Here is a 24,270-nt window from a genome sequence, read left to right as displayed (position 1 = left end):
GAGGGGGGGGGGGGGGGGATCGGAAAAAGCCCTCCCAAAATTTGTCATCTGCCTCTGACACAATCTCCTTCTCGTCTTTCTTTCCCGCTCCCTTGTTTTAATTATTTCCCTGTTCGCCGCAGCTGTGGGGTTTTAAGCGCTCGGCGCATTATGCAAAACCACTGTTTAATTTAATGGACCCTAGGAATCTTCCCCATTAAGCGGTGTGGATTGTTGCAGGGCCAATTAAAACGCTTTTCTCCCCCTTTACCCCTGGTTTGGGTTTTTTTTTTTTCCCAATGCTTGAAGGTAACTGAAGGGAAGCCTTGGTACAGATTATGGAGCAATCTCTGTGGCTTTCAAAGTGCAATATCACTGCAAAAATGGATTCCTTGACAACTGGAGCCTTTTAGCTTTTAAACTGTAATTCAGGGAGCAGATATTAATGAAATACAATTGGCATTAGACATAATGGAAAGCAGAAAAGCTTATTTTGGATTTTTTTTCCAGAAATTACGAAAAAAAAAAAACTTTGGGAGAGCAAGATCTGAATTCTACAAATTATTAAAAGGGGGGGGGGTCCATTCTCATGCAAATGGTCTTACACGGTGTCCCTGAGTCTTCGCATTAATGGTGACGATTCTTAAGGGCTTCCCCCCTCCCGTATTGTTCTACATGCGGCGTCCATCTTGCTTGAGTGCCACGGAAAATGACTTAGAAAAAGAAAGAAAGAAAGAAAAGGGAAAGAAAGAAAGAAGAAACCCCCAAGCAGCTTTACAAATGAGTGACAAAGCCAGTGTCCATTCATAGTCGCACTCCAGCGAGGGGGCATTAGCAGCGAAAGGGCCCCGGCAGCCAATTGCTGTCAGCAACATGTGGCGGCATCGCTATAGCAACCGGCTGCATGGGGCCATGTGCGGCAGACAGGGGGCTCGGATATAAGGCGGGGGGCTCAGCCCGGCCGCCACTCTCCTGGCGATCGCACGGAGGAGGAGCGGCGGCAGCAGCAGCAAGTCCCTGGGCTCTCTCTCTCTCTCTCTGCCCTCCTGGGAGGAGGATCTCTCTCCCCCCCCCCCCCTCTCCTCCGAGGCAGGGGGAGGGGGCCCCCCGAGGATTTAGCGCAGGTCGGGGTTTTGCGTTCTCTTTCCCGCGGCGAGAGGAGGAGGCAGTCACGGCTCCGGGGCGAGGCGCAGGTAACGTACCCCGACGGCCGGCTAATTAGAGCTTCCCGTGCCTTTGGTTAGGAACCGACGGCAGTTGTCTAGGGCTGCAATTTTGCTATCATTCCCTCTCCCGCCTTCACTAAAGATCTATCTATAGTAACAGGCACGGTAAAGGACTGCAGATAAGCCGATTGGCTCACCCAGCCTGCCCGGTTGTTATGTTTCCCTCCCCCCACCCCCACCTCTAGTTTTCTACCACTTTGGATAGGTGTGAATATAAATTCCTATGCTTGAGACACCAGCTTCCTCCTCGGCCCTTTCTTTATGCGACCTCTCAAGCGTTCGTATGCCCAGACCTAAGCGTTTCATTGGCATTAATGTTAGGGGTCTGCCCATCGTCACGCCTTGCGGGTCACCCCAGCCATCTCCAGAGTCCCAGGCTGCTGTACCACTGCTCTTAGGGTTATAACCAGGGCCAGTGCAACCATATTAGTCACTCTTGGCAACTTTCAGTCTTAACATGACCCCCCTCCAACTTACCTGCTGGTGATAACTCCCGCGTTCTTCCATGCTGGAGGGTTGGGCGGGCTCCGCCAGCGGCTGGGGCCCTGGCTTCTGCAGTTTTGTGTTGCCGCCCCCTTCCCTTCTCCCCAAGGCGTAGCGCTCTAGGAACCTAAGGGAAGCGCTGGCCCAGGTTATAGCCGTGGTTGTGCTCCTTGCCAGTTCCCACAGTCTTCTTGGAAGCCTAATGCGGCCCTCCCTGATGGTGGGGTTGTAACCGTGGCGGGTTTCCCCAGACCTATGGAAAGCCTGGTGGACTTCTCCACTTTCTGGCTTGCATTTTCCTCTCCTTGCCCATCTAAAGGTTCTGAAGGGCTGAGCAAACACTCCAGGCTCCCCCCTTCCTTATTTCTCCCTGTTCCCCCCTCACCTGGTCTTTACCAGTGCACTCTGTGCCTGTCCCACAGGTGTGTACATTCTATTCCAAGTACCTCGGTATCTATCTATGCTCTAAGCAAATTGGTTAGATCCAACAGTTTAGATATTCCTGGTTATTAATGTCTTTATATATTTGTTAATAATGATTGATTAAAATAGGTAAATGTTTCAAAAAAAAGATCCCTAAAGTTTATGTGGGTATGTATCTCTCTCCCTCTCCCTCTCTCTCTCTACACAAACATATTTTTTCAAGGGTTAGGTTGTTGCAGAAGTCACTCATTTTTACTTTGGTTTTAAGTTCATATTTTTTCATCCTTGTTATTTAGATTTCTAAACTTAAAGATTGTGCCATCTTGACATTTTTTCCCCCCAATCTATATGAAGATCTTGCTGTTTCCTTGGGTGGCTATGAAATTGCTGCAGTTTAGGTAGTGCCTTATGTGGATGCTTATTTAGGGCCCTTACTTTTTATCGCTGCACAAAGGATTCCCATATTTCCTTCCCTTTCTTGTTCTGTCCTAGGAAAACAAATATATGCTTAAACAGTTTGGGAATTGGATTTTTAAAAGAGACAGAAATCAGTTTCTCATAAACCAGAATAAGCTTTTTGTTGGCACTTTTCTTGGTACTAATCTAATGTAATAAACTAGGCTTTAAAACCTTAATTTAATTTGTAAAACTTCACAATAATCAGGAGTTTTGAAGCTGATTGTATCATGTGGTTTTTTTTTATGGGGCCAGATTATTCTTGCTTTTTAAGTACATAATGCAAATTTATTTTTCTCCTCTTATAAAATATAATATAGCCTGAATATTGGTAAAATGCAATTTTAATGAGATTAGTAGAAAATTATTCATCCCTAAAAAAAGGCAGAACAGTCACAGGAGATTAGACTATTGTTGTGTATCAACATGTGCACTTCAGATGCCAATATTCTCTATTTTTAAGTGAATATCAGTCTTATTTGATTTAGCAACTCATTCTAAACATGCACCAGTAAGGATCAACAAACAAGTTATAGGCAATAACTTGTATTGGACTTACTCAATACATCTGTGACTAAGTTTTAATAGGTATGCTTCCTTTATCAGTTTAGTGAAGAAACAACACAAATGCAGGGAAAGTTTGATAATCAAATCAGATCAACATTTTCCTGCCATGTAAATTATTGACTATAGTTTATTTTATGTTGGGTCTTATGATCTTGTTTGAGTCAGTTGGCAGTGCTGTTCGTGTGTGTGTGTGTGTGTGTGTGCGCGCGCGTGCCTATTCCTCCCAGAGGTGCAAAATGGCAAAAGTTTTCTGATAAATCATAATATGTATATACAGAGAAATAATTCAATCAGTTGCTGTTGAGATTAACCAGATTATGTATAAATATGAGTTAGAAAATGTATTTGCTGTTATATTGACCTAGAATATGAACATTGAAACAGAATGGGATTGTTGACCCAGTAACTGAAAGCTGATCTTGTAAACCGCTGTGATCTTATTTTGGAATGCGGGTATATAAAACATGTAAAGAAATAAAATATTCAGCAATTAGAACCCTAAATTCATCCTTACCTCTGATTATTTGCCTGTGGGTGAAGTTTATTTGCTTGTAATCTTATGGTCATTGATATTTTTACTCAGTTGCCTGGTTGGTATCATCATAATCCATTACATCTCACACCTGAATAATGTATATAGTTTAGAAGGATGTTTCATACTCCTGCCTTGGCAATAGTCATAATACCATGGTGGTTCCCCCAGAGAACAGTCCAGGTTATCAGTCTCAACCAAAAGGCTAAGAATGGACCTTCCTCAGTCCATAGCTTATCTGTAAGACTGATTTCACTAATGAAATGTTAGATAATGTAATTGTTTCACCAGGTTCAATAGTGGTATCCCCATTTCCCCAAGTCCCATAAGGACAAGGTGTCGGAGAAAAAGGACAGATCCCATTTGCCCTTTAGGGATCTCCCTCTTTCTATAAAGTTTCATTTTACTCAAATTTTGAATTACTTAAAAAGCAAATGTCACAGGAAAAAGGCATTTTGGGGATTGCAAACAGTCATGCCCTTCTTCCCTCTTCCCCCTTTCTCCTTATGGAACTGAAACTGTTTTCCGCTGCTGTTATCCACCCGAAAATGCACAGCAGCAGGCCCAGATTTAAGAAGGTTGAGGTGCAGGGCTTCCCCTTCTGAGCTCGGGCATGGGGGGGGGGGGGGGGGATTCCTCCCGGGAAAACAGGGTTGGGGTTTGAAATAGCAGCAGGGCACGGTCCTAAAGTAAGTGGAGGAAGGCTTCCCTTCTGGCCCTGCCTATTTTGGCGCCTTCCACATCCCGTGCCCTGTAGACACAGTCGCCTAAATCCCAGCAGGTCGCCGAGTTGATGTAATGCTCGGGGTGAGGGGATGTATTTTCAGCAGGAGGGTTGGGTTCTGCCCTGGCGATGGTGGTGGTGGTGGTGATGGGTTATATCATAAAAGTCTCCAGCGGGGGGTGGAGGAGGCGTTGTTAAGCGTCCACAACAGTACCGGGTTTCAACGAAAGGCCAAGATGGGATCCCCTCCTCGGCAAGGGATTCAGAGCCCTGGCTATAGGATCTTGGCCGTAAGAGAGGCGGAAGAACAACGAAGCAGCTTTCCAGCAATGATGTATTCTGCGCTAACTTCATGCTGACGCGTGCCCCTAATGTGCTTTTTTTTTTTTAACACCTAAACAAGTTCGTTTCAATAGTTGTGTTTAACGAACACCTTATCTCTTAACAAACAAAAATCAATGGTTAGGCTGGGGGGGGGGGGGAGGGGGATCTTCAGTCAGGCAACAAACAACCCGATAAGGCTTATGTTTATCGACGTTGCAGTGCATCTCTCTCGGCCATCAAGCAGGGACTCGGGAATCCAGTGCCCGGGAAACCAGCTCCCAAGTTCTCAGCGATTTTATTTGTCGTCGTCCCGTCCCCGTCCCCCCCCAACTTCAGCGCTGCTTTTAGTAACAGGGAGGGCGGGGTATATTGATCCGATTTTGGAACTGGCCAAATTCTTGATTTTATTCAACCCATTGTTCAGGATGTTAATCCCAAACTGGAAAAAAAAAAAAAAGGTATAGGGCAGCTTCAGGGTTCTTTGTGAAAGGGAAGGTTGAGGAAGGATTATTGTTTCCCCCCCCCCCCCCCCCTTCCAGTGAATAGATCTCTGGCTCTTGTGCTGACCTTTCACAATTGTGATTTAAAAAAAAAAAAAAAAGCTGGAGTTTGGGGGGGGGGGGGGGAAAAATCCATCTGCCTTTTGTGCTGGTCGATTTTGTCTAATCTTCCGGGGCCCCAGTATGGTGTCTGAAAAGAGAAGGGTGGCAAACGCCTTCCATCCCTTGTCAGCTTCAGAAGTGAAAGTATTTTATTGGCCTCCTTTTTCAGGTGACGAACTGGCCCGCTGGAAGGCATGATAAGCAACTTGGCAAGGAAGTCTCTTGCCAGGCCCAGAGTGGCATTTAAAACTGCAACCGAATGATCGCAGCTTCAAGATGTGGTATTTAAGGTGACAACCAGAGAAAATCGTGGTGTTCTTGTCTCTGGAGTGCATGTTGTTGCAGCTAGCCTGGTCTTTTTTTTTTTTTTACTGAGTGCAGTTCACATCTTAGGGATACCACGCGTTATTCATACTTTTATTTCCTCACTGTAAATTGTTTTGGGGAATGTGCGAGGATGTGGGTGTGTTTGTAGCCAAAATCGGTAGCCGTTTCTGGTCCGTTGTGCCAATGACCCTCTATCTATCCTCATCAAGTGACATTGTCGACAGTTGACTATGGGTCATAAAACCGCATGAAAAACTGCGCGCGTCAACGCCTTGCGGAATTCGGGCAGAGATCACGCTTAAAGGTACGAAATGAAATGCATCGGGCAGGAAGATTAAATGCCTAACTCCCATCGTTTGCCCGCTTTTCTGCTTTCAGATAACTTTATTTTAATGTCACTTCTTGAAAATATAAACCAAAGATTTTTAATAGCTTAACCAACGCCTGTTTTTTTGGTGTGTGTGTGTGGGGGGGGGGGGGGGGGTTGCTTTGATTTACGGAGAATTCTTTTCTTCTGCCCGTGCACCTTTTTGGCCTCTCTGAAAGGCCGATTTGCAAGTACAATTTCATCTGCACAGAGGAACAATAGCTTTCAGTGGAACAAAGGATTTCCCCCACCCTGAATTAAGACCACAATACCCATTGCTCTGATAGTAGCCTCTGAAAAAATTTTGAAATGCAGAGAATTAATACATAATTATTTCCACTTGGCTCCTTTCATTTACTACGTTCTGTAGCGAATTTGAAATAAATAAATAAAAAAAAACAACTTGTGGCCTTTGCAATAGTTTATCAAAATACAAATCTTAAAATACTAAGATCTGTACTATAACAATATAGTTCTTTAGTAATAGCGATAAAAGTATCCATCTAGTGTAATACTGATTGGTGTAAAACAAAAAAAAATCCCTATCAGATTGTGTATATGAAATTGAAAAGGTCTCATTTATATTGACTCTGTAAAGTTAATGTTTAGATTGTGACCAATTTACTTGAATAAAGCTAGTTATATTTTTGGATATTTTTTAAACGCCTATTAGCTACTTTCTTTTGTTTTACTCACTGTAGCATCCAAAAATGACACTAGATTCATACAAATTAACTAATAGTTTTGAAAAAGTAGAGCGTTAAATTTTTCTTAATTTCTATCAGATTCTTTACAACCTGTCGATGCATGGCTACTGCTTTGATACTGGCAACCAGAGGGACATCTCAAAGAGACCTTTTAGAAGCTATTGTTTAATGTACATCCCCTTATACTGGAAACTTTTTGAAAAGGGAAAGCCTATTCCTTGGAAAACAGAGCTTAGCTCATTTCCTTGCTTGTAAAGCTATCTTGAATCTGCCATAGCCTCGTTTCAGTCATTCACTACTGTGTATGTTGAGGTGTCAGGTACATTCATTACCAAATAAAATCATTTTACATAAATTTCATGTTTCCTTTTCTGTAGTGTGTAAATACATACTTAAATATATCTATATCTATATCTATATCTATATATATATATATATATATATATATATATATATATATTAGTGTAAATACAGAAACTCAGGCAAGCAAAACAAATTAGTGTTCCAGAAAATTATTTCAATAAATATTCTCATTAGTGTTCTGTACTACATGTATTTTGTGTGTGTATGTATATATATAGAGAGAGAGAGAAAGAGATAGATATTTAGATAGATATATCGATATCATGTTAGTGCTTCAAAATATGAAGGCAAGATGTTTTAAAAATTAACCAATGGTTATTTTTATGTGTGTGTGTAGATATATATGTAAGTGTGTGTGTATAAAACAAAACTAATGAAAGTGTAAGCAAACGTATGTATCCACAGCCACCTACATGCATTTGTGTGTGAGCTATGCAGATAAACCCATACACATTTTGAAATATTAGGCAGATTACATAATAGGTTACCTGTAGTGCTTTTTTGGGGAAAAAATGTTGAACGTGCTTAATTTATAGTGTCATAAATGTCCTACTGTTCGTGTTTCTTGGCATTTTTAATATATATATATAGAGAGAGAGAGAGAGGAATACATACTAAAATATCAATTTTTTGTCCTGTTGAAAACATTTTCCATCCAGCTGTTTGTTTATTTATTTATTTTATTTAGCTCATGCCTTTTCATCCGCTTCAACTGTATATTTACTAATCCTTTATTTAATATACATTTAATCTACTTCCTTTAATATCTTATTTTAACATAGAATTAAGAGATTTTTTAGGCTATTGTGTGTGTTTTTATATCTATCTCTTTCTATATATTTTTACGGATGAATATTTCTGTTTGCTTTAAAGATCTGAATTTAAATGACAAATTCATAAATATTTAAAAATAATTTTCTTTCAAGTCAAGATTGACTGGATACTTCTTTTTTAAATCCAGGGAGTGAGGCCTCATTGTGATAGAATTAATTTTTTTTTCTATCAGAATTTCTAATTGGATTTCTATTCAAAATATATATTTTAGAAACCGTATGTTAAAATTGTTCATCGCCAACTAGTTGCATAAACCTGCAGATCAAAATTATGCCCTAAAAGAAAACCATTTTACCTTGAATATGTTATTCAAAATTAGAACCAGGTTTCATATTTTTGCCTTGAGCTCCTAGTAATTTGGTGGCATTTCTGTATCTCAGATTGCTCCCTTTTCAAAGCACAAAACCCCGCCATGCTGTTGCAGCCATATTTTCAATAACGGCTATTTTATTTAATTATTTATCGAGATGGTCCAGTTTGGCAGGTCCACAAGAGGCCATTTCCCATCAGTTATTCATCCTAACACATTCTGGTCTATAAACGTAAACGTCCTATGCATAAAAATGCGATTTCGCTTTATACCAATCGAGCTGGGAACCAACAAACATGTTTGCTTTAAAGCGGCTTTAATTGTGTGAGAATTTGACTGCCAGAGCAAATATTGTGCAAGATTACATTCAGAATGGCGAGTCAGGTTGTGGGACAAAAGGGTTTCTCCTGTAAATATTTAGCCAAATTCTTATGTCATGAATTCCCACCAGAACCAGTTCCAAATATTTTTTTTTTAAAAATTATAGACTTTCCATATTAAAGTTAATCATTTTTTGAGCATTTCATACACATACTTACCTTGTATGGATACAGGTGAGTATTACATACAGCTTTCAAATAGATTATTGAGGCTCAGTGGTTCTGAGAAATTCTGTTCAGTTTATGAAGGATTTTATGGCTGTATAGTTAAAGGGGGGCCTGAAATTGCAATGCACTGGGTTAGTGGAACTAAGGTGTGGGGACCGTTTTACTTGTCCCGGTGATACTGGGGCGCTCGTCGCGAGAGGCGGTGCAGCAAAGCTTCGCCTTGCAACAAACCGGGAGAAGGCGGGGAGGCCTTGATGCAGAGGGAAAGGGATCCCGAGAAGAACCGATACAAGCAAGAAGCAACAGAGCAAGGCCCGGTGAAGCTGGGCGAATGTGGTCTGAAACCCTCTTAAAACGTCACGTTTGAGGATTTTCATGAAACCAAAAAAAAACAATGATTGTGTAGAAGGTGAGGCTTGGGATTTGCATTGACGGTTACGGCGCAGATTGCCATCATTCAGTTGGAATCATCGCTTATTTGCCCGCAATTACCTGTCATCAGCAACAGAAGAGGGAAGGAAAACAGCCTATAACTCTTTTGTTAGGGCGATTATTCATGTTCTGGACAGAGAAGAGCCTAAAGAGAGCAAGCTTCACCCTGGTCACCAGGAAGAGATGATGCAACGGAAATCTCGGAGATACCCTACAAGTGCACCTCCTGTTTTTTTTTTTCTACCTGACGCGTATTTGAACGGGGTTTGGGAGCTGTACATTTGAAGGATACAACATTTTTCAGCTTTGAGCGCTATTTGGTTTGTTTTATGGTTTGACTGGGGACGGGGAACGAATTCAGCTCCTACAGAGAATGGGGGTTTTTACTGTGTGCCAGAGCCACCTCACCCGAGTGGGGCAAGCAGCAAGCACGGGGCCAGGGGCTGGAGGAAGTCTCTCCTGGTGTGTGTGTGTGTGTGTGTGTGTGTGTATATATATATACACATATATATACATATATACATATATACATATATAATCTCCCAGTCCAGTATATGCTGACACACATAGGCGCACACATACGGGGTCAGAGACATGCGTTTGAGATTAACAATATGTTTGTGGCTCTAAGCTGTAGCTGAGCGAGTCAGCACAATAGGTGCAGGCTTCTGCTAATGAGAACGAAAGCAAACACTGAAAAGATAATGGCTCCGTTTTTCTGTTTTGTTTTTACACAAGTAACGTGTGTGTAGGCAAGTAATGTATCAGTAAAAGTAGACTTTTGGAGAGGGGGGTGGGGGAGAGTGGAGACCGATCTGAGCGTTGTAGGCATTTTTCTGATAAATTAAATACCGATTAGCATCCACCCAGGTCTATGGGAGCCTTTTAAACTTTAGACAGCTCCGGACCGAGCACCGCTGAGTACCGAGAGAATCTGAAACCCGTCTCCTTCGGCGCCAAATAGGAGTATTGTCCTTATGCCAGAGCTCTGGCAAACACTCACTCACTCACTCACTCTGCCCCCACTTTTGGGCGCTGACATTTTTAGACTAACCCCATTTAAATGGAGACCACGAGCTCTCACACTATCAAAGGCTTTTACTGAAATGTTAATGGCAGGTAATAGTCTAAGCATGCAAAGCACACGCCCAGCCCAGCCAAACCGGACGGCCCAGGCTGGTGGGCACTCCCCGTGTAGCATCTAAGCAGAAGTTGACTTCGGGACATTTTTTTTTCTCCCCCGTTATACCATCGCACCGTTGTACTGATCCTGCCGGCCCTATTTCTATTCTTGCAGAAACGCATGGTGCTTTATTCTGGGTGAGTGATAGGAGATTTTCCACTTTTAAATGGACTGGTGGTGAGATCTAAATGATCAATTGCCTAGGCCTGCGCCGACGAATGTCGGTCTCTCGAGACGAGTGTTGTATAGGACAAGGCGTTTGTCGCTTGGTATCTAGGACAGGGTTGTGTAGCGTTGGTAGTATAGGAGTGTGTTGCCCGGTATATGGAACAGGGGTATGGGACAGGAATGTGTAATGCTGGCGATAGGATTGTGTAGCCCGGTGCCTGAGAACGGAGTGTGTAGCTCGGATTTTATGGGACAGGGGCGTGTAGTGCTGGGATGAGATTGTGTAGTCCTGTGCCTGGGACGGGGCGTGTAGTGCTGGGATGAGTGTGTAGTCCGGGGCCTGGGACAGAGGTGTGTAGGGCTGGGGATGGGAGTGTGTAGTCTGGTGTCTGGGACGGGGTGTGTAGTGCTGGGGATGGGAGTGTGTAGTCCGGGGCCTGGGACAGAGGTGTGTAGTGCTGGGGATGGGAGTGTGTAGTCCGGTGCCTGGGACAGAGGTGTGTAGTGCTGGGGATGGGCGTGTGTAGTCCGGTGCCTGGGACGGGGTGTGTAGTGCTGGGATGGGAGTGTGTAGTCCGGTGTCTGGGACGGGGTGTGTAGTGCTGGGGATGGGAGTGTGTAGTCCGGGGCCTGGGACAGAGGTGTGTAGTGCTGGGGATGGGAGTGTGTAGTCCGGTGCCTGGGACGGGGTGTGTAGTGCTGGGGATGGGAGTGTGTAGTCCGGGGCCTGCGGATGGGAGTGTGTAGTCCGGTGCCTGGGACGGGGTGTGTAGTGCTGGGATGAGATTGTGTAATCCGGTGCCTTGGATAGGAGTGTGTAGTGCTGGGATGAGTGTGTAGTCCGGGGCCTGGGACGGGGTGTGTAGTGCTGGGATGGGAGTGTGTAGTCCGGTGCCTGGGACGGGGTGTGTAGTGCTGGGGATGGGAGTGTGTAGTCCGGTGTCTGGGATAGGGGTAAGTAGTGCTGGGGATGGGAGTGTGTAGTCCGGTGTCTGGGATAGGGGTATGTAGTGCTGGGGATGGGAGTGTGAAGTCCGGTGTCTGGGATAGGGGTATGTAGTGCTGGGGATGGGAGTGTGTAGTCCGGTGCCTGGGATAGGGGTATGTAGTGCTGGGGATGGGAGTGTGTAGTCCGGTGCCTGGGATAGGGGGTGTGTAGTGCTGGGGATGGGAGTGTGTAGTCCGGTGCCTGGGATAGGGGTGTGTAGTGCTGGGGATGGGAGTGTGTAGTCCGGTGTCTGGGATAGGGGTGTGTAGTGCTGGGGATGGGAGTGTGTAGTCCGGTGTCTGGGATAGGGGTGTGTAGTGCTGGGATGGGAGTGTGTAGTCCGGTGCCTGGGACGGGGTGTATAGTGCTGGGATGAGATGGTGTAGTCCTGTGCCTGGGACGGGGTGTGTAGTGCTGGGATGAGATTGTGTAGTCCTGTGCCTGGGACGGGGTGTGTAGTGCTGGGATGAGATTGTGTAGTCCGGGGCCTGGGACGGGGTGTGTAGTGCTGGGATGGGAGTGTGTAGTCCGGGGCCTGGGACGGGGTGTGTAGTGCTGGGATGGGAGTGTGTAGTCCGGTGCCTGGGACGGGGTGTGTAGTGCTGGGATGGGAGTGTGTAGTCCGGTGCCTGGGACGGGGTGTGTGTGTAGTCCGGTGCCTGGGATAGGGGTGTGTAGTGCTGGGGATGGGAGTGTGTAGTCCGGTGTCTGGGACGGGGTGTGTAGTGCTGGGGATGGGAGTGTGTAGTCCGGTGTCTGGGACGGGGTGTGTAGTGCTGGGGATGGGAGTGTGTAGTCCGGTGTCTGGGATAGGGGTGTGTAGTGCTGGGGATGGGAGTGTGTAGTACTAGGATGGGAGTGTGTAGTGCTGGGGATGGGAGTGTGTAGTGCTGGGGATGGGAGTGTGTAGTCCGGTGTCTGGGACGGGGTGTGTAGTGCTGGGGATGGGAGTGTGTAGTCCGGTGTCTGGGACGGGGTGTGTAGTGCTGGGGATGGGAGTGTGTAGTCCGGTGTCTGGGACGGGGTGTGTAGTGCTGGGGATGGGAGTATACAGCTCGCAAGTGACGAGGGCAGAGGATCTACTGAGCAGGTAAACTGCCCTTTTTTGGAAGCAGAAGAGATGGGGTGCCTGGTTTTTCGGAGAAAGGGGAGATGGACGATTCTTGGTTATGTCTGCCCCAGGAGAGGGGAGAGGAGAGAGCCTGGAGCGTGTGGCAGATTCTAGAGGAAGTCTTGAGTGCCTGGTGTCCTGGGGGGGGGGGGGGGGGGCGGATTTGACTAGTCCAGGGTGGAGGGCAAAAAGTATTTAGCAAGATCTAATAGATATAAAATTGGGGAGGGAAAAAAAAAGAAGTTTTACTACATCTGGCCCACAGAGAACGGGAAGAGTATTGTGCGAATTGTTGCCTAGAAAGGAGGAGAAGGGGGAGGGAGGGTATCGGGAGAGTGGGAAGCGGCAGCCTGCAGCGGAGCTGGGAAGAAGAGAGCTGCAGACCCAGGATTGCAGGCACATTCTGCTTTCGGAGCATTTTCCGCTCGCCTTCCCTTTCTTCTTGCTTTTTATTGTTTTTTTTCTTTTTTTTCTTCTTCTTCTTCTCTCTTTCAATCCACCTCCTGGGGACTAGAGAGAGAGCTAACAATCCTCCTCCTCCTCCCTGCTCTCCCCTCCCCCACGCGGGCAGGAAAGCTGGGGGAGGGCTCCCCGAGCCCTGGCAGAGAGGGAACTCGGCGGCACCGAGGCCAGGGGCTAATTAACGGCCCCGGCTTCGGCGGGCAGGGGGACCGGCCACAATGGCCCTGGTGGCTTCTTTGTGATCCCAAGCGAGGACTGGACCGGGCTCGCCTCGAGAGCCGCCGCCGCCTCCTCTCGCACTGCTGCGAGCGAGGAGGAAATTAAGAGCCAGCCCGGCTGAATATGGAGGAGAAAATTACTAATAGCGGGGAGATAATGAATAGGCCGGCTAGGCATTCAGCGAGGCAAAAAAAAAAAAAAAAATCCATTTTGTAGCCGCGCGAAATGAGGTGCTGGAAAGGAGTTTGCTAATTGTTCCCGTCTTGTAGCAACCGGGGCTGAGGCAGGGGCGTGCTTTTCAATTCATTTCCCTGGTAATTGTGCAAGGGGAATGCTGGCCAAATGAGTGTTGCTGCAATTTGCATGCCTGGTCTTTTCATTTTCACGTTGCGTTTTTAATTGTTGCTAATATACCTTATAACGAAGCTAATGAGGGGAAATTATTGAACAACTTTAGCACATGGAGATAAGTGAAATGCACCACAAGGATTATCTCGTATTACTGCTCAAATAAGAAGACGGAAAGCGTTATCATTAATTTACTGTGCTGTTTGTTCTCAAAAGGTACAAGTTTAAGATTCATGCATACTTTTTTTTTTTTTTTTTTTTACTATTAAGTAACTACTGGGATTTTTTTTTTTTTTTTTTTTAACATCGAAAAAGTTCCTAAGTTGGATTTGATAACAAGAGAACAGGATAGTCAAAATGACTAATCATATCAGAGGTGTATCAATGTTTCACTGCTACTAGAATTGTATATAACTTAGAAGAATTTTTTTCTACGATATTAAATCAAGTGATCTATTTCTTTGTTTAAGGAAGGGCTTCATTTTAGAAAATTTGTCAGGCTGTTTTTTTTTTTAAATTACTAATTGCATTTTTTTTTTCAATTTACTTCTTACGCCATTTGTACATTCCTTTAATTTAGTAAAAGTAAACGAACCTTTTTATTCTGCCATGTGCTCTTTTAAAAAAAAAAAAAAATTCAGCGTTGCAAGTGTTTCTCGCTTCCGTTCCGCTGCCATTGACTTTAGTGGCTGGTCACTGAGGGACAACATTTTTAAGTGAGTTTCCCCCTCTCCGTTTTCTGCAGAAAAGCAAGCTGAAGTTTTTACCCCATCGCTCGGAAGAAGAAGACTCCGCCAAGTTCATTATCCTCACCCTGCTGTCCATCGCCTGCATTATCGGGGTGCTGGTAGCTTCAGGGGTCATCTACTGCCTCCGCCACCGCTCCCATGACAAGCTGAAGGAGGCATTCTCCTCCCTGACCACCGAGTCCGGCTCCGATGCCACTGCCGCCTACCAGGTAAGGAATCGGCAGGGCTTACACTAGTTTCGTTTTCCTTCGGTTATTCAGAATTACTTACGCTTTCCTTTTGCTTTTATGCAAGTTCTAGTTTTCCCAAACAAAAAAAAAGCCATCTGTTTATGCAAACAGCGTAAAGAATCTGTTATAATATAGCTTGTTTAAATTATGGCTAGATATTATTTTTAGTTCTGTGCATATATATGGGTTTTTATATTATTAAAAATAGTAGTAATAAGCTGCATTAATCATTGCTGGAAATATGGCAACGAGTAGTATCTGACCCGTGTGTATGGTAATCCTTACAGTATTTCGGAAGCAATGTAGGCTAATCTGTTGATTGAATTGCATCAAATGAGATGTAATAGCTATACTTAAAAAAAAAAAAAAGTTTGCCCCCTCCACCCACTCCCCCCATCAGCAGAAAATGTACAGTTCTCCAATAGACTGTGACAGTTTTGAATCATCCGCCTAGATCCATTCTGAATGCATTGTTTGATAAAAAATAAATAAATAAAAAGTTCTGGTGCCACCTTTTGTTACCATTCAACTAAAATAAAGTAGAAGATAAATAAGATGGATGAGGAAACTGCTGTAGGGAGAACAGCCATAACCGCCATTTATGCGCGCAAACTAAGCAAAAGAGGAGTGCATTTGTGGCTAACCGAGGAGATTGCATTTTTAGTAGATCTGTCGGGGATTTGCATACAACTGGATGCTGTGCAGGCTTCTTTTGGATGTTTAGCTGACATTTCAAGAGAGAGAGCCATTCGTTATAACCGTTTGCCCCATCTTCTGCGTCAACATCACAACAAATGCTAATTATAGCAAATATATGAGCGCTTTTGCCACCCCACCCCCCCATGTGCATATTGAGAATTCAATTATATTGCAACTTTTTGTGATTTTATCGCTTGTTGTAGATTAAAAAAAAAGGAGCAAAATTCAAATTTAAAATCAAATGATACTTCAGGCACATGAAAAAAAAAAAACACCAGCTGACGTGAGCAGGTCACTTTTTGTGCCTGTGAAACAGTAGACTTTTTTTTTTAATTTCTAGTGATATGTAGATGTCCGCACAGCTAGGTTGATTTCTGCATCTCTGTCCTCCACCCCCTCCACCCCTGATATTCACCAGTGAAGAATAGTGGACGTTTCTGAACTCTCTGATCCTGCAAGGCTCCTAGGAACACATTTGCTTTCTTTCCCTCAAAGTTCTTTGCTCTTTAGAAAACCCTCATATTGAGAAACCTGAGTTCCTCTTCAGTTAAGCGCTGCTTAGCATTGCCAGAGAAGTCTCTTTCATGGGAGAAGTGTGTTGAGTTCAAACGTACATGCTAATTAGCATTTCAGTAGAAAGGCTTTCAGCTTCATTTCAATGAGGTAGCATAAAAAACCCAACCTTTTAAGCAGAGAAACCTACAAAAAAAAATATATAGCAATAATACACAGGAGTTTGCATTTATCAAAGAGCGGCAGGAAGAAACCCATTAGAAAATAAAGCCAGATCTTCCATTATTACTAGAATATGTGGACAATGCCACATTGGTATCCCGCAGTTTTGGAAGGGAGCAAACTAGTCAGAATTTTTTTTTTTCGAGGGTATATTTGAATATTGCAAGAAGATGTATCTGTGTATAAACTATTCTGATTTATTTTAGGCTGGAACATTTTTACTTTAAAATTGCATCTGTGATAATAAACAGGGCAGGTATCTACCCTATGGCAGGTCTCATTAATAGTAGTTTAACAGTAATTAAAACCGTGCTCTTCCAGCAGGAAGACTGTTTGAGTTTCTTGGAGTGACCTTTTTTTTTTTTTTTGCATTTTCTCTTGGGGGTACAGTGGTTAAGTTGATATCGATTTTGTAACGAGCTCTGGTTTGTTTAATAATCTATAGTCCAGATTCTAAATGAAATTTGTGAATCACTTCTTTCCAAACTTCACATTAAACTTCACATTAAAAGATACTGAATGTGGCAGAATGCTAGTATTTGGCTCCATTTTTACTCTAGAACATGCACTGAGAAAGGTAACATTCCGGAGAGAGAGAAAGCAGGCATCAAAATGAATGCTAGACCGAGTAGATTTGTTGCCTGTACGCTATGCAGAAGGCCAGGATTTAGCATTATAGTTTTTATTTTAAGAAAAATGGTTTAAGAAAAAATGTATTTAAAATGATTTTATCTTTAAACCTAAAGCATAGTTAATTGTTTAGTTTGATAATAAAAGAAAACACCGTAGCATTTGGATAAGCCACCTTAATCCTCTTCCTCTATCCTTTTTTGGCCTCACAAGGCAGACTTGTTGGACACCTTTACAATTATAAAACAGGAAGTTAAAAAAAAGGTCATTTGAGGTTCAGTATGGATCACATTTTCAAGATAAGAAAATTGCTGATCTCCATTCTTATTTTTTCTTTGCAGTCAAACCATGCATTTGATTTATAAAGTACCTAAAGTATAAAAAATGTTTCGCCATTCAGCCCTTGAAATTGAGAGTTTGGAGTAGAAAATGTTCTAACGCAGTGTTGCCTGTCTTTTTAAAATTTTAATAATGCATATTCAACAAAATACAACAAGCAAAATCACTTGTTAGGAAATGTCGATAAGCATGGGGAAAAATGTCTCTCAGTTTTAAAGGCTAAAGGAAATCAGTGGATTGAGGAATAAGATTTTTTTTTTCTGGAATAGGCTCAATTCAGTAAGACTAGATCGTGGGATCCACTGCTTGATTCCTTTCAAGCTTAATAAAAAAGAAAGGCACTAACCATGAAATCCCTGCCACATTTGCTACAGGTAATAAAATAAATATACAAGATAAAAATAAGTAAAACTTGTACCGTTTTATTTCTAAGCACATAAGGATACAAATTATAAGCAGACCTATTTTCCATTGTAGGTCATTTGCGGGCAAACTTTTAAAAATATATTTTATTTATTTATTTACATAGCTTTTTAGTTGAATATTAATCCCAAGGACCGTGTTTAGTAAAGGTTTTACCTCGTGGCCTACCTTCGTGAACGAAGAATGTGTGTATACATGTGTAATGTATATGATTATTTACTTCTGCAGCCAAAGCCATATATCATTAAGCTGGTACCCTCGGTACTTCCCCCACTGTTATATTTTGTAAATATTGCTGCTGTGAACATCTACATGAAGTCAGTTGAATACGTTCAAGTCCAATCCTCTTCCCTGACGTTGAGGCAGAAGAAACTCCTTAGGAAGCTGCTGCAAATATTCTTTGATGGTTTATTTCGCCACACTGAGCAGATTTCCTCGTGAGCTTTGAGGCCCTTGAAAAAGCATTCAGAGAAAAGCATGCATTCAGACTTCGGGGCAGCCTGTAAACAGGGCCACCAAGTGCACATCTCGGTTGTCACTGCGCCCATTAGTGAGCGATTATTAATGTAATGGCAGTGTGTGCATCGGTGATCGCTTCCGTTTAGGGATGCTCCATTGGCTCAGGGTCATGCATTTTTTTTTTTTTGTAAGCCCAAACTGCACCCTGAATTCTTTCCTAAGAATGGTAAGTTGTGTAGATGAATGTCTGCTTTCTGTCAGGAAACCATTGAATTGGAGGGTTTTCTTCAAAGCAATATAACGTTCCCATGCCATCCCCAGTAGTGATCACTGCAGAATATTTCCTCATTGCGTGCGTGGGTTTAAAAGACATCCTGTATCGAGCCTGAAGACAGGCATGGCGGAATCACTAATGTAATGCCACCCTGTCAAGGGGGTCACATTTTTTGTCCAAGTGCTACAGTTTCTTTTGAGTCGCATCTTTGTGAGGAAATGTGTCTGTGATTTTGGCTTATTCTGTACTCCTAGTGGGATGGATTTGTTTTTTCTTTGTTTAGGCTAATTCATCAGCCATAATATTTTAGGAAATTGTTTAACATTCTGAAATTAGCCCAGCTTTACCTGGGCATCGAATCTTTACTTGACCTTCTGGTTCAGGTCACACCTAGAACATGACTAGGTTATTTACTTGTTTCAGCAGAGACCCTAAGAGAAGCTTTAGAAAATATTTGTCTTGGTAAGGGAACTATTTCCCTTATCGTTCAGGCCACTGAATGCTAATTTGCTGCGGTCCGTGAAAGGAAAAAAAAATGTTGCAAAATCAGGTTTGGTTTTCTAAGATTTTATAGTTTGAATCACTTAAGAGAAATGAACAATAATTAATGAGAACAAGATTTTCTTTAGAAGAAGAATCCAATCTATTTTTTTTTAGTGGAAGGCAATCATATATGCTTCCAATAGCCGCTGCTTTCTTCATTACTTCTGGATTGTCAGTGCGAACAAAAAAGATAACCTCGTTGAAGAACCCCTTTCCTACCCTCGCGGGCTCAGGTTCAGTCAATTGCGAGGTCGTTTTATCCAGATTAGCATTTCTTCCTTTCTAATGCATTTTTTTAAAAGATAGACACAAGGAGCACAGGACAGCGTCCGCGGACGTGACATTTATTTCCCAGTCTTGGCAGCACAGCTCCAGCTCTTTTTCTATCTTCGGAAGGAGTTGCAGGGCTTGTTTGGCTAGTGAGCGGCGTGATTCAGTAGCCCTGCAAGCCTCTCCTCATTTGGGGGCCTGCGATTATCTCCCTTCGCTCCGCCCCCTTTTTTTACATTTTTTTTTTTCTGGAACTTTATGTTCTCTTATGGGTTTTGTTTCCGTTAGAAAACGGGAGGGGGCGGTCGAGGGGCTGTCGATGTGGACGTCCGATTTCAATTCCCAGCCGAGTGCATCTCGGACTTCCGCAGGGCGGGCGAGGCGGCGGAGGAAAGCTGCGAACGTCCGGAGAATCTCGCGCGCCGCCGGCGTCGAGCGGGCTGGCAATGGCGCGGCGAGCGCCATGGCAACGGCTGAGCTCAGCGCCGCCGGGAGGGGCGGGGGCAGGAGGAGTGGGAGGGGGAGCGCCGCCGGCGACTGCAGCAGCGCGGGGGGAGGGGGCGGGGCTTCCAACCTTCTGCCATTCGCGTTCCTTAGCCGCTTCCGACGAGTTAGGGGAGAACCCCTGGGCGTCACCGTCGCGTTGGGCAGCAATTGAGGTTTTTTTGGTTGGTTTTAGGGTGGTTTTTTTTATTATGGTTGTGACAAGTTGCTTACCCAAAGAAAGATGGAAAATGTGCAACTACTGTGCTCGCCCTTTACTCTCTCGATTTCTCAATGATCACGGTGGTGCCGGGGCTCTTCCGTCATTGCATGGAATCGATCTGACGCTGAGGTGATGATATGTTCAGTGCAATATTTATTTTCTGGTCGCTAAACTTTCGTGTACCAGTCGATTATACCATTGTATTTTCCTGTTTATATCGCTAGAACGTTACTTACATTCAGGTGATTAAAAAGTAGGGAAGACTATTCATTTTGTTTAAATTGAGAACAGGCCTTTTGTCTCTGGTTAATGAACATTTATTGTATTTCTCGGGTGCTCAGGGTTTCTGGTCAGGGCAAGCACATGCATGCTCTATTCATTTTTTGTCATTTTAACCTACTTTCCCAATGGAAGAATGCTTGTGAGATTGTGTATTCCCAATAATTTTTGTGTTTACCATCCTATGTAATGGGATCCTGACAGGTATAATACTGTGCATGCAAGTATTCTGGCTTTGTTAATACTGCCTAGAATTTCTTATCCACTTTTTGGTTGTACCAAGGGTAAAGCAGGTGGTAGATAAGTTACTTTTATTATATATTTGTTATATCTTAGGTAGAAAACAAGGATGCTTTATGCTGTTTCTGTATCTTTACTATGTGTAAGCCAGTGGGCCTGATTTTTAAAGCATTGTATCTCATCACCTGTCTGAGGAAAACTTGTTGTCTTTTTCTAAATCAGACTGGATGCATAATATCCAGTGGTCATCACCAGAACTTTGAAGACATATTGAATGTGCTCTCTTTCTTTTTCCAAATCCTCCTTGAGCTTCCTGTACTGTTGAGAAATGGAGGACCGTATCTTTTCGCAGAACAGTGTAGGCAACAAGTCTCATAGTATCCGCTGCAGTTTGGGAGGTGGCCATGACATCTGGGAGCAAAAATGCAGCCTCATGCATTTCTTTATTTTTTAACTCTTTATTTAGAAAATAAACACTAAAATAATATACAATGTGGCACAGCATACAAAACATTCGTAAATACAGGTATAGCATCAACTTAATATTAGTAACCTTACTGTATAGTATACAGTTTGGCTGGGAAAAACTAAGACAGAATTTAAAATAAGTTCTCATGTTAGACACAGCCGAGCAGCAAACAGAGACACACATTATTTATACATTTCCCAATCCATAATATCTCTTATAACAATTCCAAATAGCATCAGGGCATAACATAGTTGTTTCTGACTTACCGTGCTAAGGAGTGCAAGGTACCTATTTTTCTCCACCCTGGCTCAGTGGCAGGGCCTACCAGAGAGGTATACAGGATATGTCATGCCCTTTCAAGCTGGGAACACCCAACTCTGCAGAAGGCTGCAGTAATGGGCAAGAGGGGCTCCTAAGAATTGTGACGTTATTCTATGAAAGCAGTGGGCCTCATTTATAGTTGGAGGCACAAAATTACCTTATGCAGTACAGAATAGCCTCAGGGTGAGCTTGGGTGCTAAAATAAAAATATCCATCCTATTTACAAATCTGGCCTCATTCGAATATTTTCAGAGCCATTTCAGTGCTGTTGCAGGGACTGTCTATGTTACGCACTGAGCACCATCAGTGGGGCTCATTCACCAACTGGGCTGCAACAGTGGCCCAGTGCAGCATGATTTAGCACTGCTCTGCTCATAGGTATTAAAAGTAGCACTTGCCCAATGTACTGCAGGGGCAGTAATTAATCATATGCAGTGCTATTCATGTGCTAATTACAAGGAGAATCCAGTGCCAGGGCTATTTATAGCACCACTCTAGCTTCAGACTTGCATATTAGATAGCGGTTTCAGCAATCTCTGATTTCTAAAAAGATAGGAAACAAACCACAAACTGAAAAAAAAAAATCCTTTTTTTGAAAATAGAAGACCTTTTGTGAATTTTTGTAACCAAATATGCCTGCTTTTCAGTGGCAGCAAATTTGAAAAGCAAAGGAAACCAGGCAGGCCCTTTATTTTCTTCTCTATGTAGATGTGATTATGCTGCACAACTAATACACACAATTAGATTGCTAGTGGCAAACTCTTGTAATTAGCACTTTATTCCTGGCACTAAGTGTTAGCACTGGATTGTAAATTAAATCTTTTATTTTGCACCACCACTAAGCACTTTTAAATGACTCTTAGTGCTTTTGTTTTAAGGAACATTTTTTACAAAGTACTCTCCCTATCTTTTACTCACATGCCTGGAATACATGTGTGTATTTTAATTTTAACCCATTAGAGTTCTGCGGTGTTGTTTTGGTGGGGAGAAGGGCTATTTGGGCATCAACATCAAATCCAACAGCAAATGCTAAGGAATATTTTCCAAGCAGTCAGCTGTTCATGTAAAATCTATCCTCATCCCTCTGAGTTTAACTTCATCATGTCTGCATGTACTTGGCTGTGTATCATTTATTAGCTGCTATAAGTAATCAAAAATTATAGATATTTCTTTATATCACCTCTTCTCTGTGACTTGCTCAGAATGCACTTTTGCTTCTTGTCTCACTTTCTTACAGATTCAAATTCTCTTTATTGACATGACAGCTTGTTACATGCATGTGTGGCCAAAAATAATACATAAAGTGGCTAAAATAAAAGTGAGAATGAATATACAGGATAGTGATAAGATATAAAGTAAAATTACATGATACAAAGAGGAGAATTACAAGGACAAGTCTCAAGTTCTGGTGCTGGTTTGTATTGTCCATGGTCAGATTATATTTTTGGCCTGGTGGTAGGAGGCAAATTTTCCTGCTGTAACTGCTGTTTCTCCTGTTCCCCAGGATTATACATTTTTTTTCCTGTTTATTCTTTTGTGGAAAGTCTTTGATTTTCTCTGTCTGCTCTGGAGAATGTGCATCTCTGATATCTTTGCATTTTGCTCAGTACAAGAGGAAATGCATTTCTGTTTCTCTTTTTCTGGTGTATTGCATGCAGAGACTGGCTTCTTGGGGGGTTACCATTTCATTTCATGTCTGTACATTTCTGATCCTCATTTGTAATCACTTATTTTGTATTTGAAGTTTATTTTGCATGTGTGATCAAAGTAAGATATCCTGCTTGTATCTACTTTATGTGTAACGATCTGTTAACACTCCAGCTTGCTTGGGTCTCCAATCTTACCTTCCAATAGGAGGGGTATTGGTGTTCTAGGACATTGCAATATTTGCAGTGCTGCCTTTTCATAAGTACAGTTATTGCTCTTTGAATTCTGGATGTTAATGCTTTTTTCTTATAGCAGGTTTGCTACATAGGTGCAAAGTGAGTTTTTTATTTTGCATCCCATAGTGCCTGGTAGTGCAGGAAGCTTCTGCTGCTGTTGCTGAGATGATGATATCAGAATTTGAATAGACTTTTTTTGTGTGGTGAGCAGTAATGAGTGTCCTAGTTCTGTTCTGCACTCATTGTTAGGGATGTTTATGTAGACATGGAGTTTTTGTTTCAAGAATTGGAAGTGCAGGATTTCTATTTGTGTTTTGTCCCAGTCTGTATAGTTTCACTCCCATGTAAGAGGATTGATTGAATGATGCTGTCAAATAATTGTAATAGTTGTTTAATGGACAGGGGAGGTTGTAATTGGCCATAGGTTTTCTTATTGAGTATTGCCATTTTAGAGCTTTTTCTTGTAGTGTCTTTATAGCCAATTTAAAACTCTCAGATGTGTTTAATATCAGGCCAAGGTATGTGTGTGTATATTTATGTATGTATTAAAAGGGGGTAGTGCTAAGGTTACATCCCAGTCTTATTCCCCCTTCTTACTTGAAGGTGTCCGTCTTCAGGCTGTTTATTTTTATGTTACATCTGATGGATAAATATAGGTTTATCACCCAATTTCAGTTTTAAGTAGTTTAAGATTGAGGCTAGCATGCCAGATAGAATGAAAGGCTTTTGTAAAATCAATAAAACATGCAAATACTCTCCCCGAGGAGGTGTGTTTTACATGCTTCTTAGTCAGTGTCTGTAAGGTAAAAATACGGTCAGTGGTTTACTGCCCTGGGAAGAACCCAATCTGTGTAAGCTTTTGCTATTCATTAGGCATTGCTTTACTTGTTTACAGAGGACACTGCAGAGGAGTGTGCTAATGTTAGGGACTCTTGCACTTACTGTTTACAGTCTTTGTCGCCTCATCTTCAGCACAAGAAAGTCAGGCTGCCCTTGTTCTTTGCTCCATTTCTTTACCTGGATGAACCCGTGCACCCGGCTTTGCCCCTGGATTTCGGAAAGGTTCACCTCTAAGAAACATTAATTCCAGGGCTTTGCAAACGTCATGATGCAGCCTGGCTGCTCCCAAGCTTCATTTTGCTTAATCCGTGCAACTGCTTTGCATTCCTAAGACTAGGTCTGCTCGGGCAAATTAGGGTGCAGCCTTGCTTAGGGCTGCTTTGCCCACCATTGTAAATCCATCCTTATTTCTGGGCTTAGCAGCATTCCTAGTCTCTGTCCTCACCCCCAGGTACCTTTAACCCTATTCCACCTATCCCTCTCCACCTAACTTCCTAT

The 24,270-nt window shown here is 42.8% G+C and overlaps 1 protein-coding gene across 1 annotated transcript in view; it reads left to right on the top strand.

The window, feature by feature from the left end:
• The first annotated feature begins 278 nt into the window (after positions 1-278).
• LOC115083221 (receptor-type tyrosine-protein phosphatase N2-like) overlaps positions 279-24,270 on the top strand; it is a 322,268-nt gene continuing 298,276 nt past the window's right edge. Inside the window, exons 1-3 of the mRNA XM_029587030.1 lie at positions 279-288; positions 1,099-1,172; positions 14,429-14,641. Of these exons, the coding sequence (XP_029442890.1) occupies positions 279-288; positions 1,099-1,172; positions 14,429-14,641 (297 nt within the window). The remainder of the gene's footprint in view (positions 289-1,098; positions 1,173-14,428; positions 14,642-24,270) is intronic.

Source organism: Rhinatrema bivittatum, chromosome 2 (genome assembly GCF_901001135.1).
Source record: "Rhinatrema bivittatum chromosome 2, aRhiBiv1.1, whole genome shotgun sequence".
NCBI lineage: Eukaryota > Metazoa > Chordata > Amphibia > Gymnophiona > Rhinatrematidae > Rhinatrema > Rhinatrema bivittatum.
Note: the sequence above shows the minus strand (reverse complement) of the source record. Positions and strands in the feature narration are given on the sequence as shown.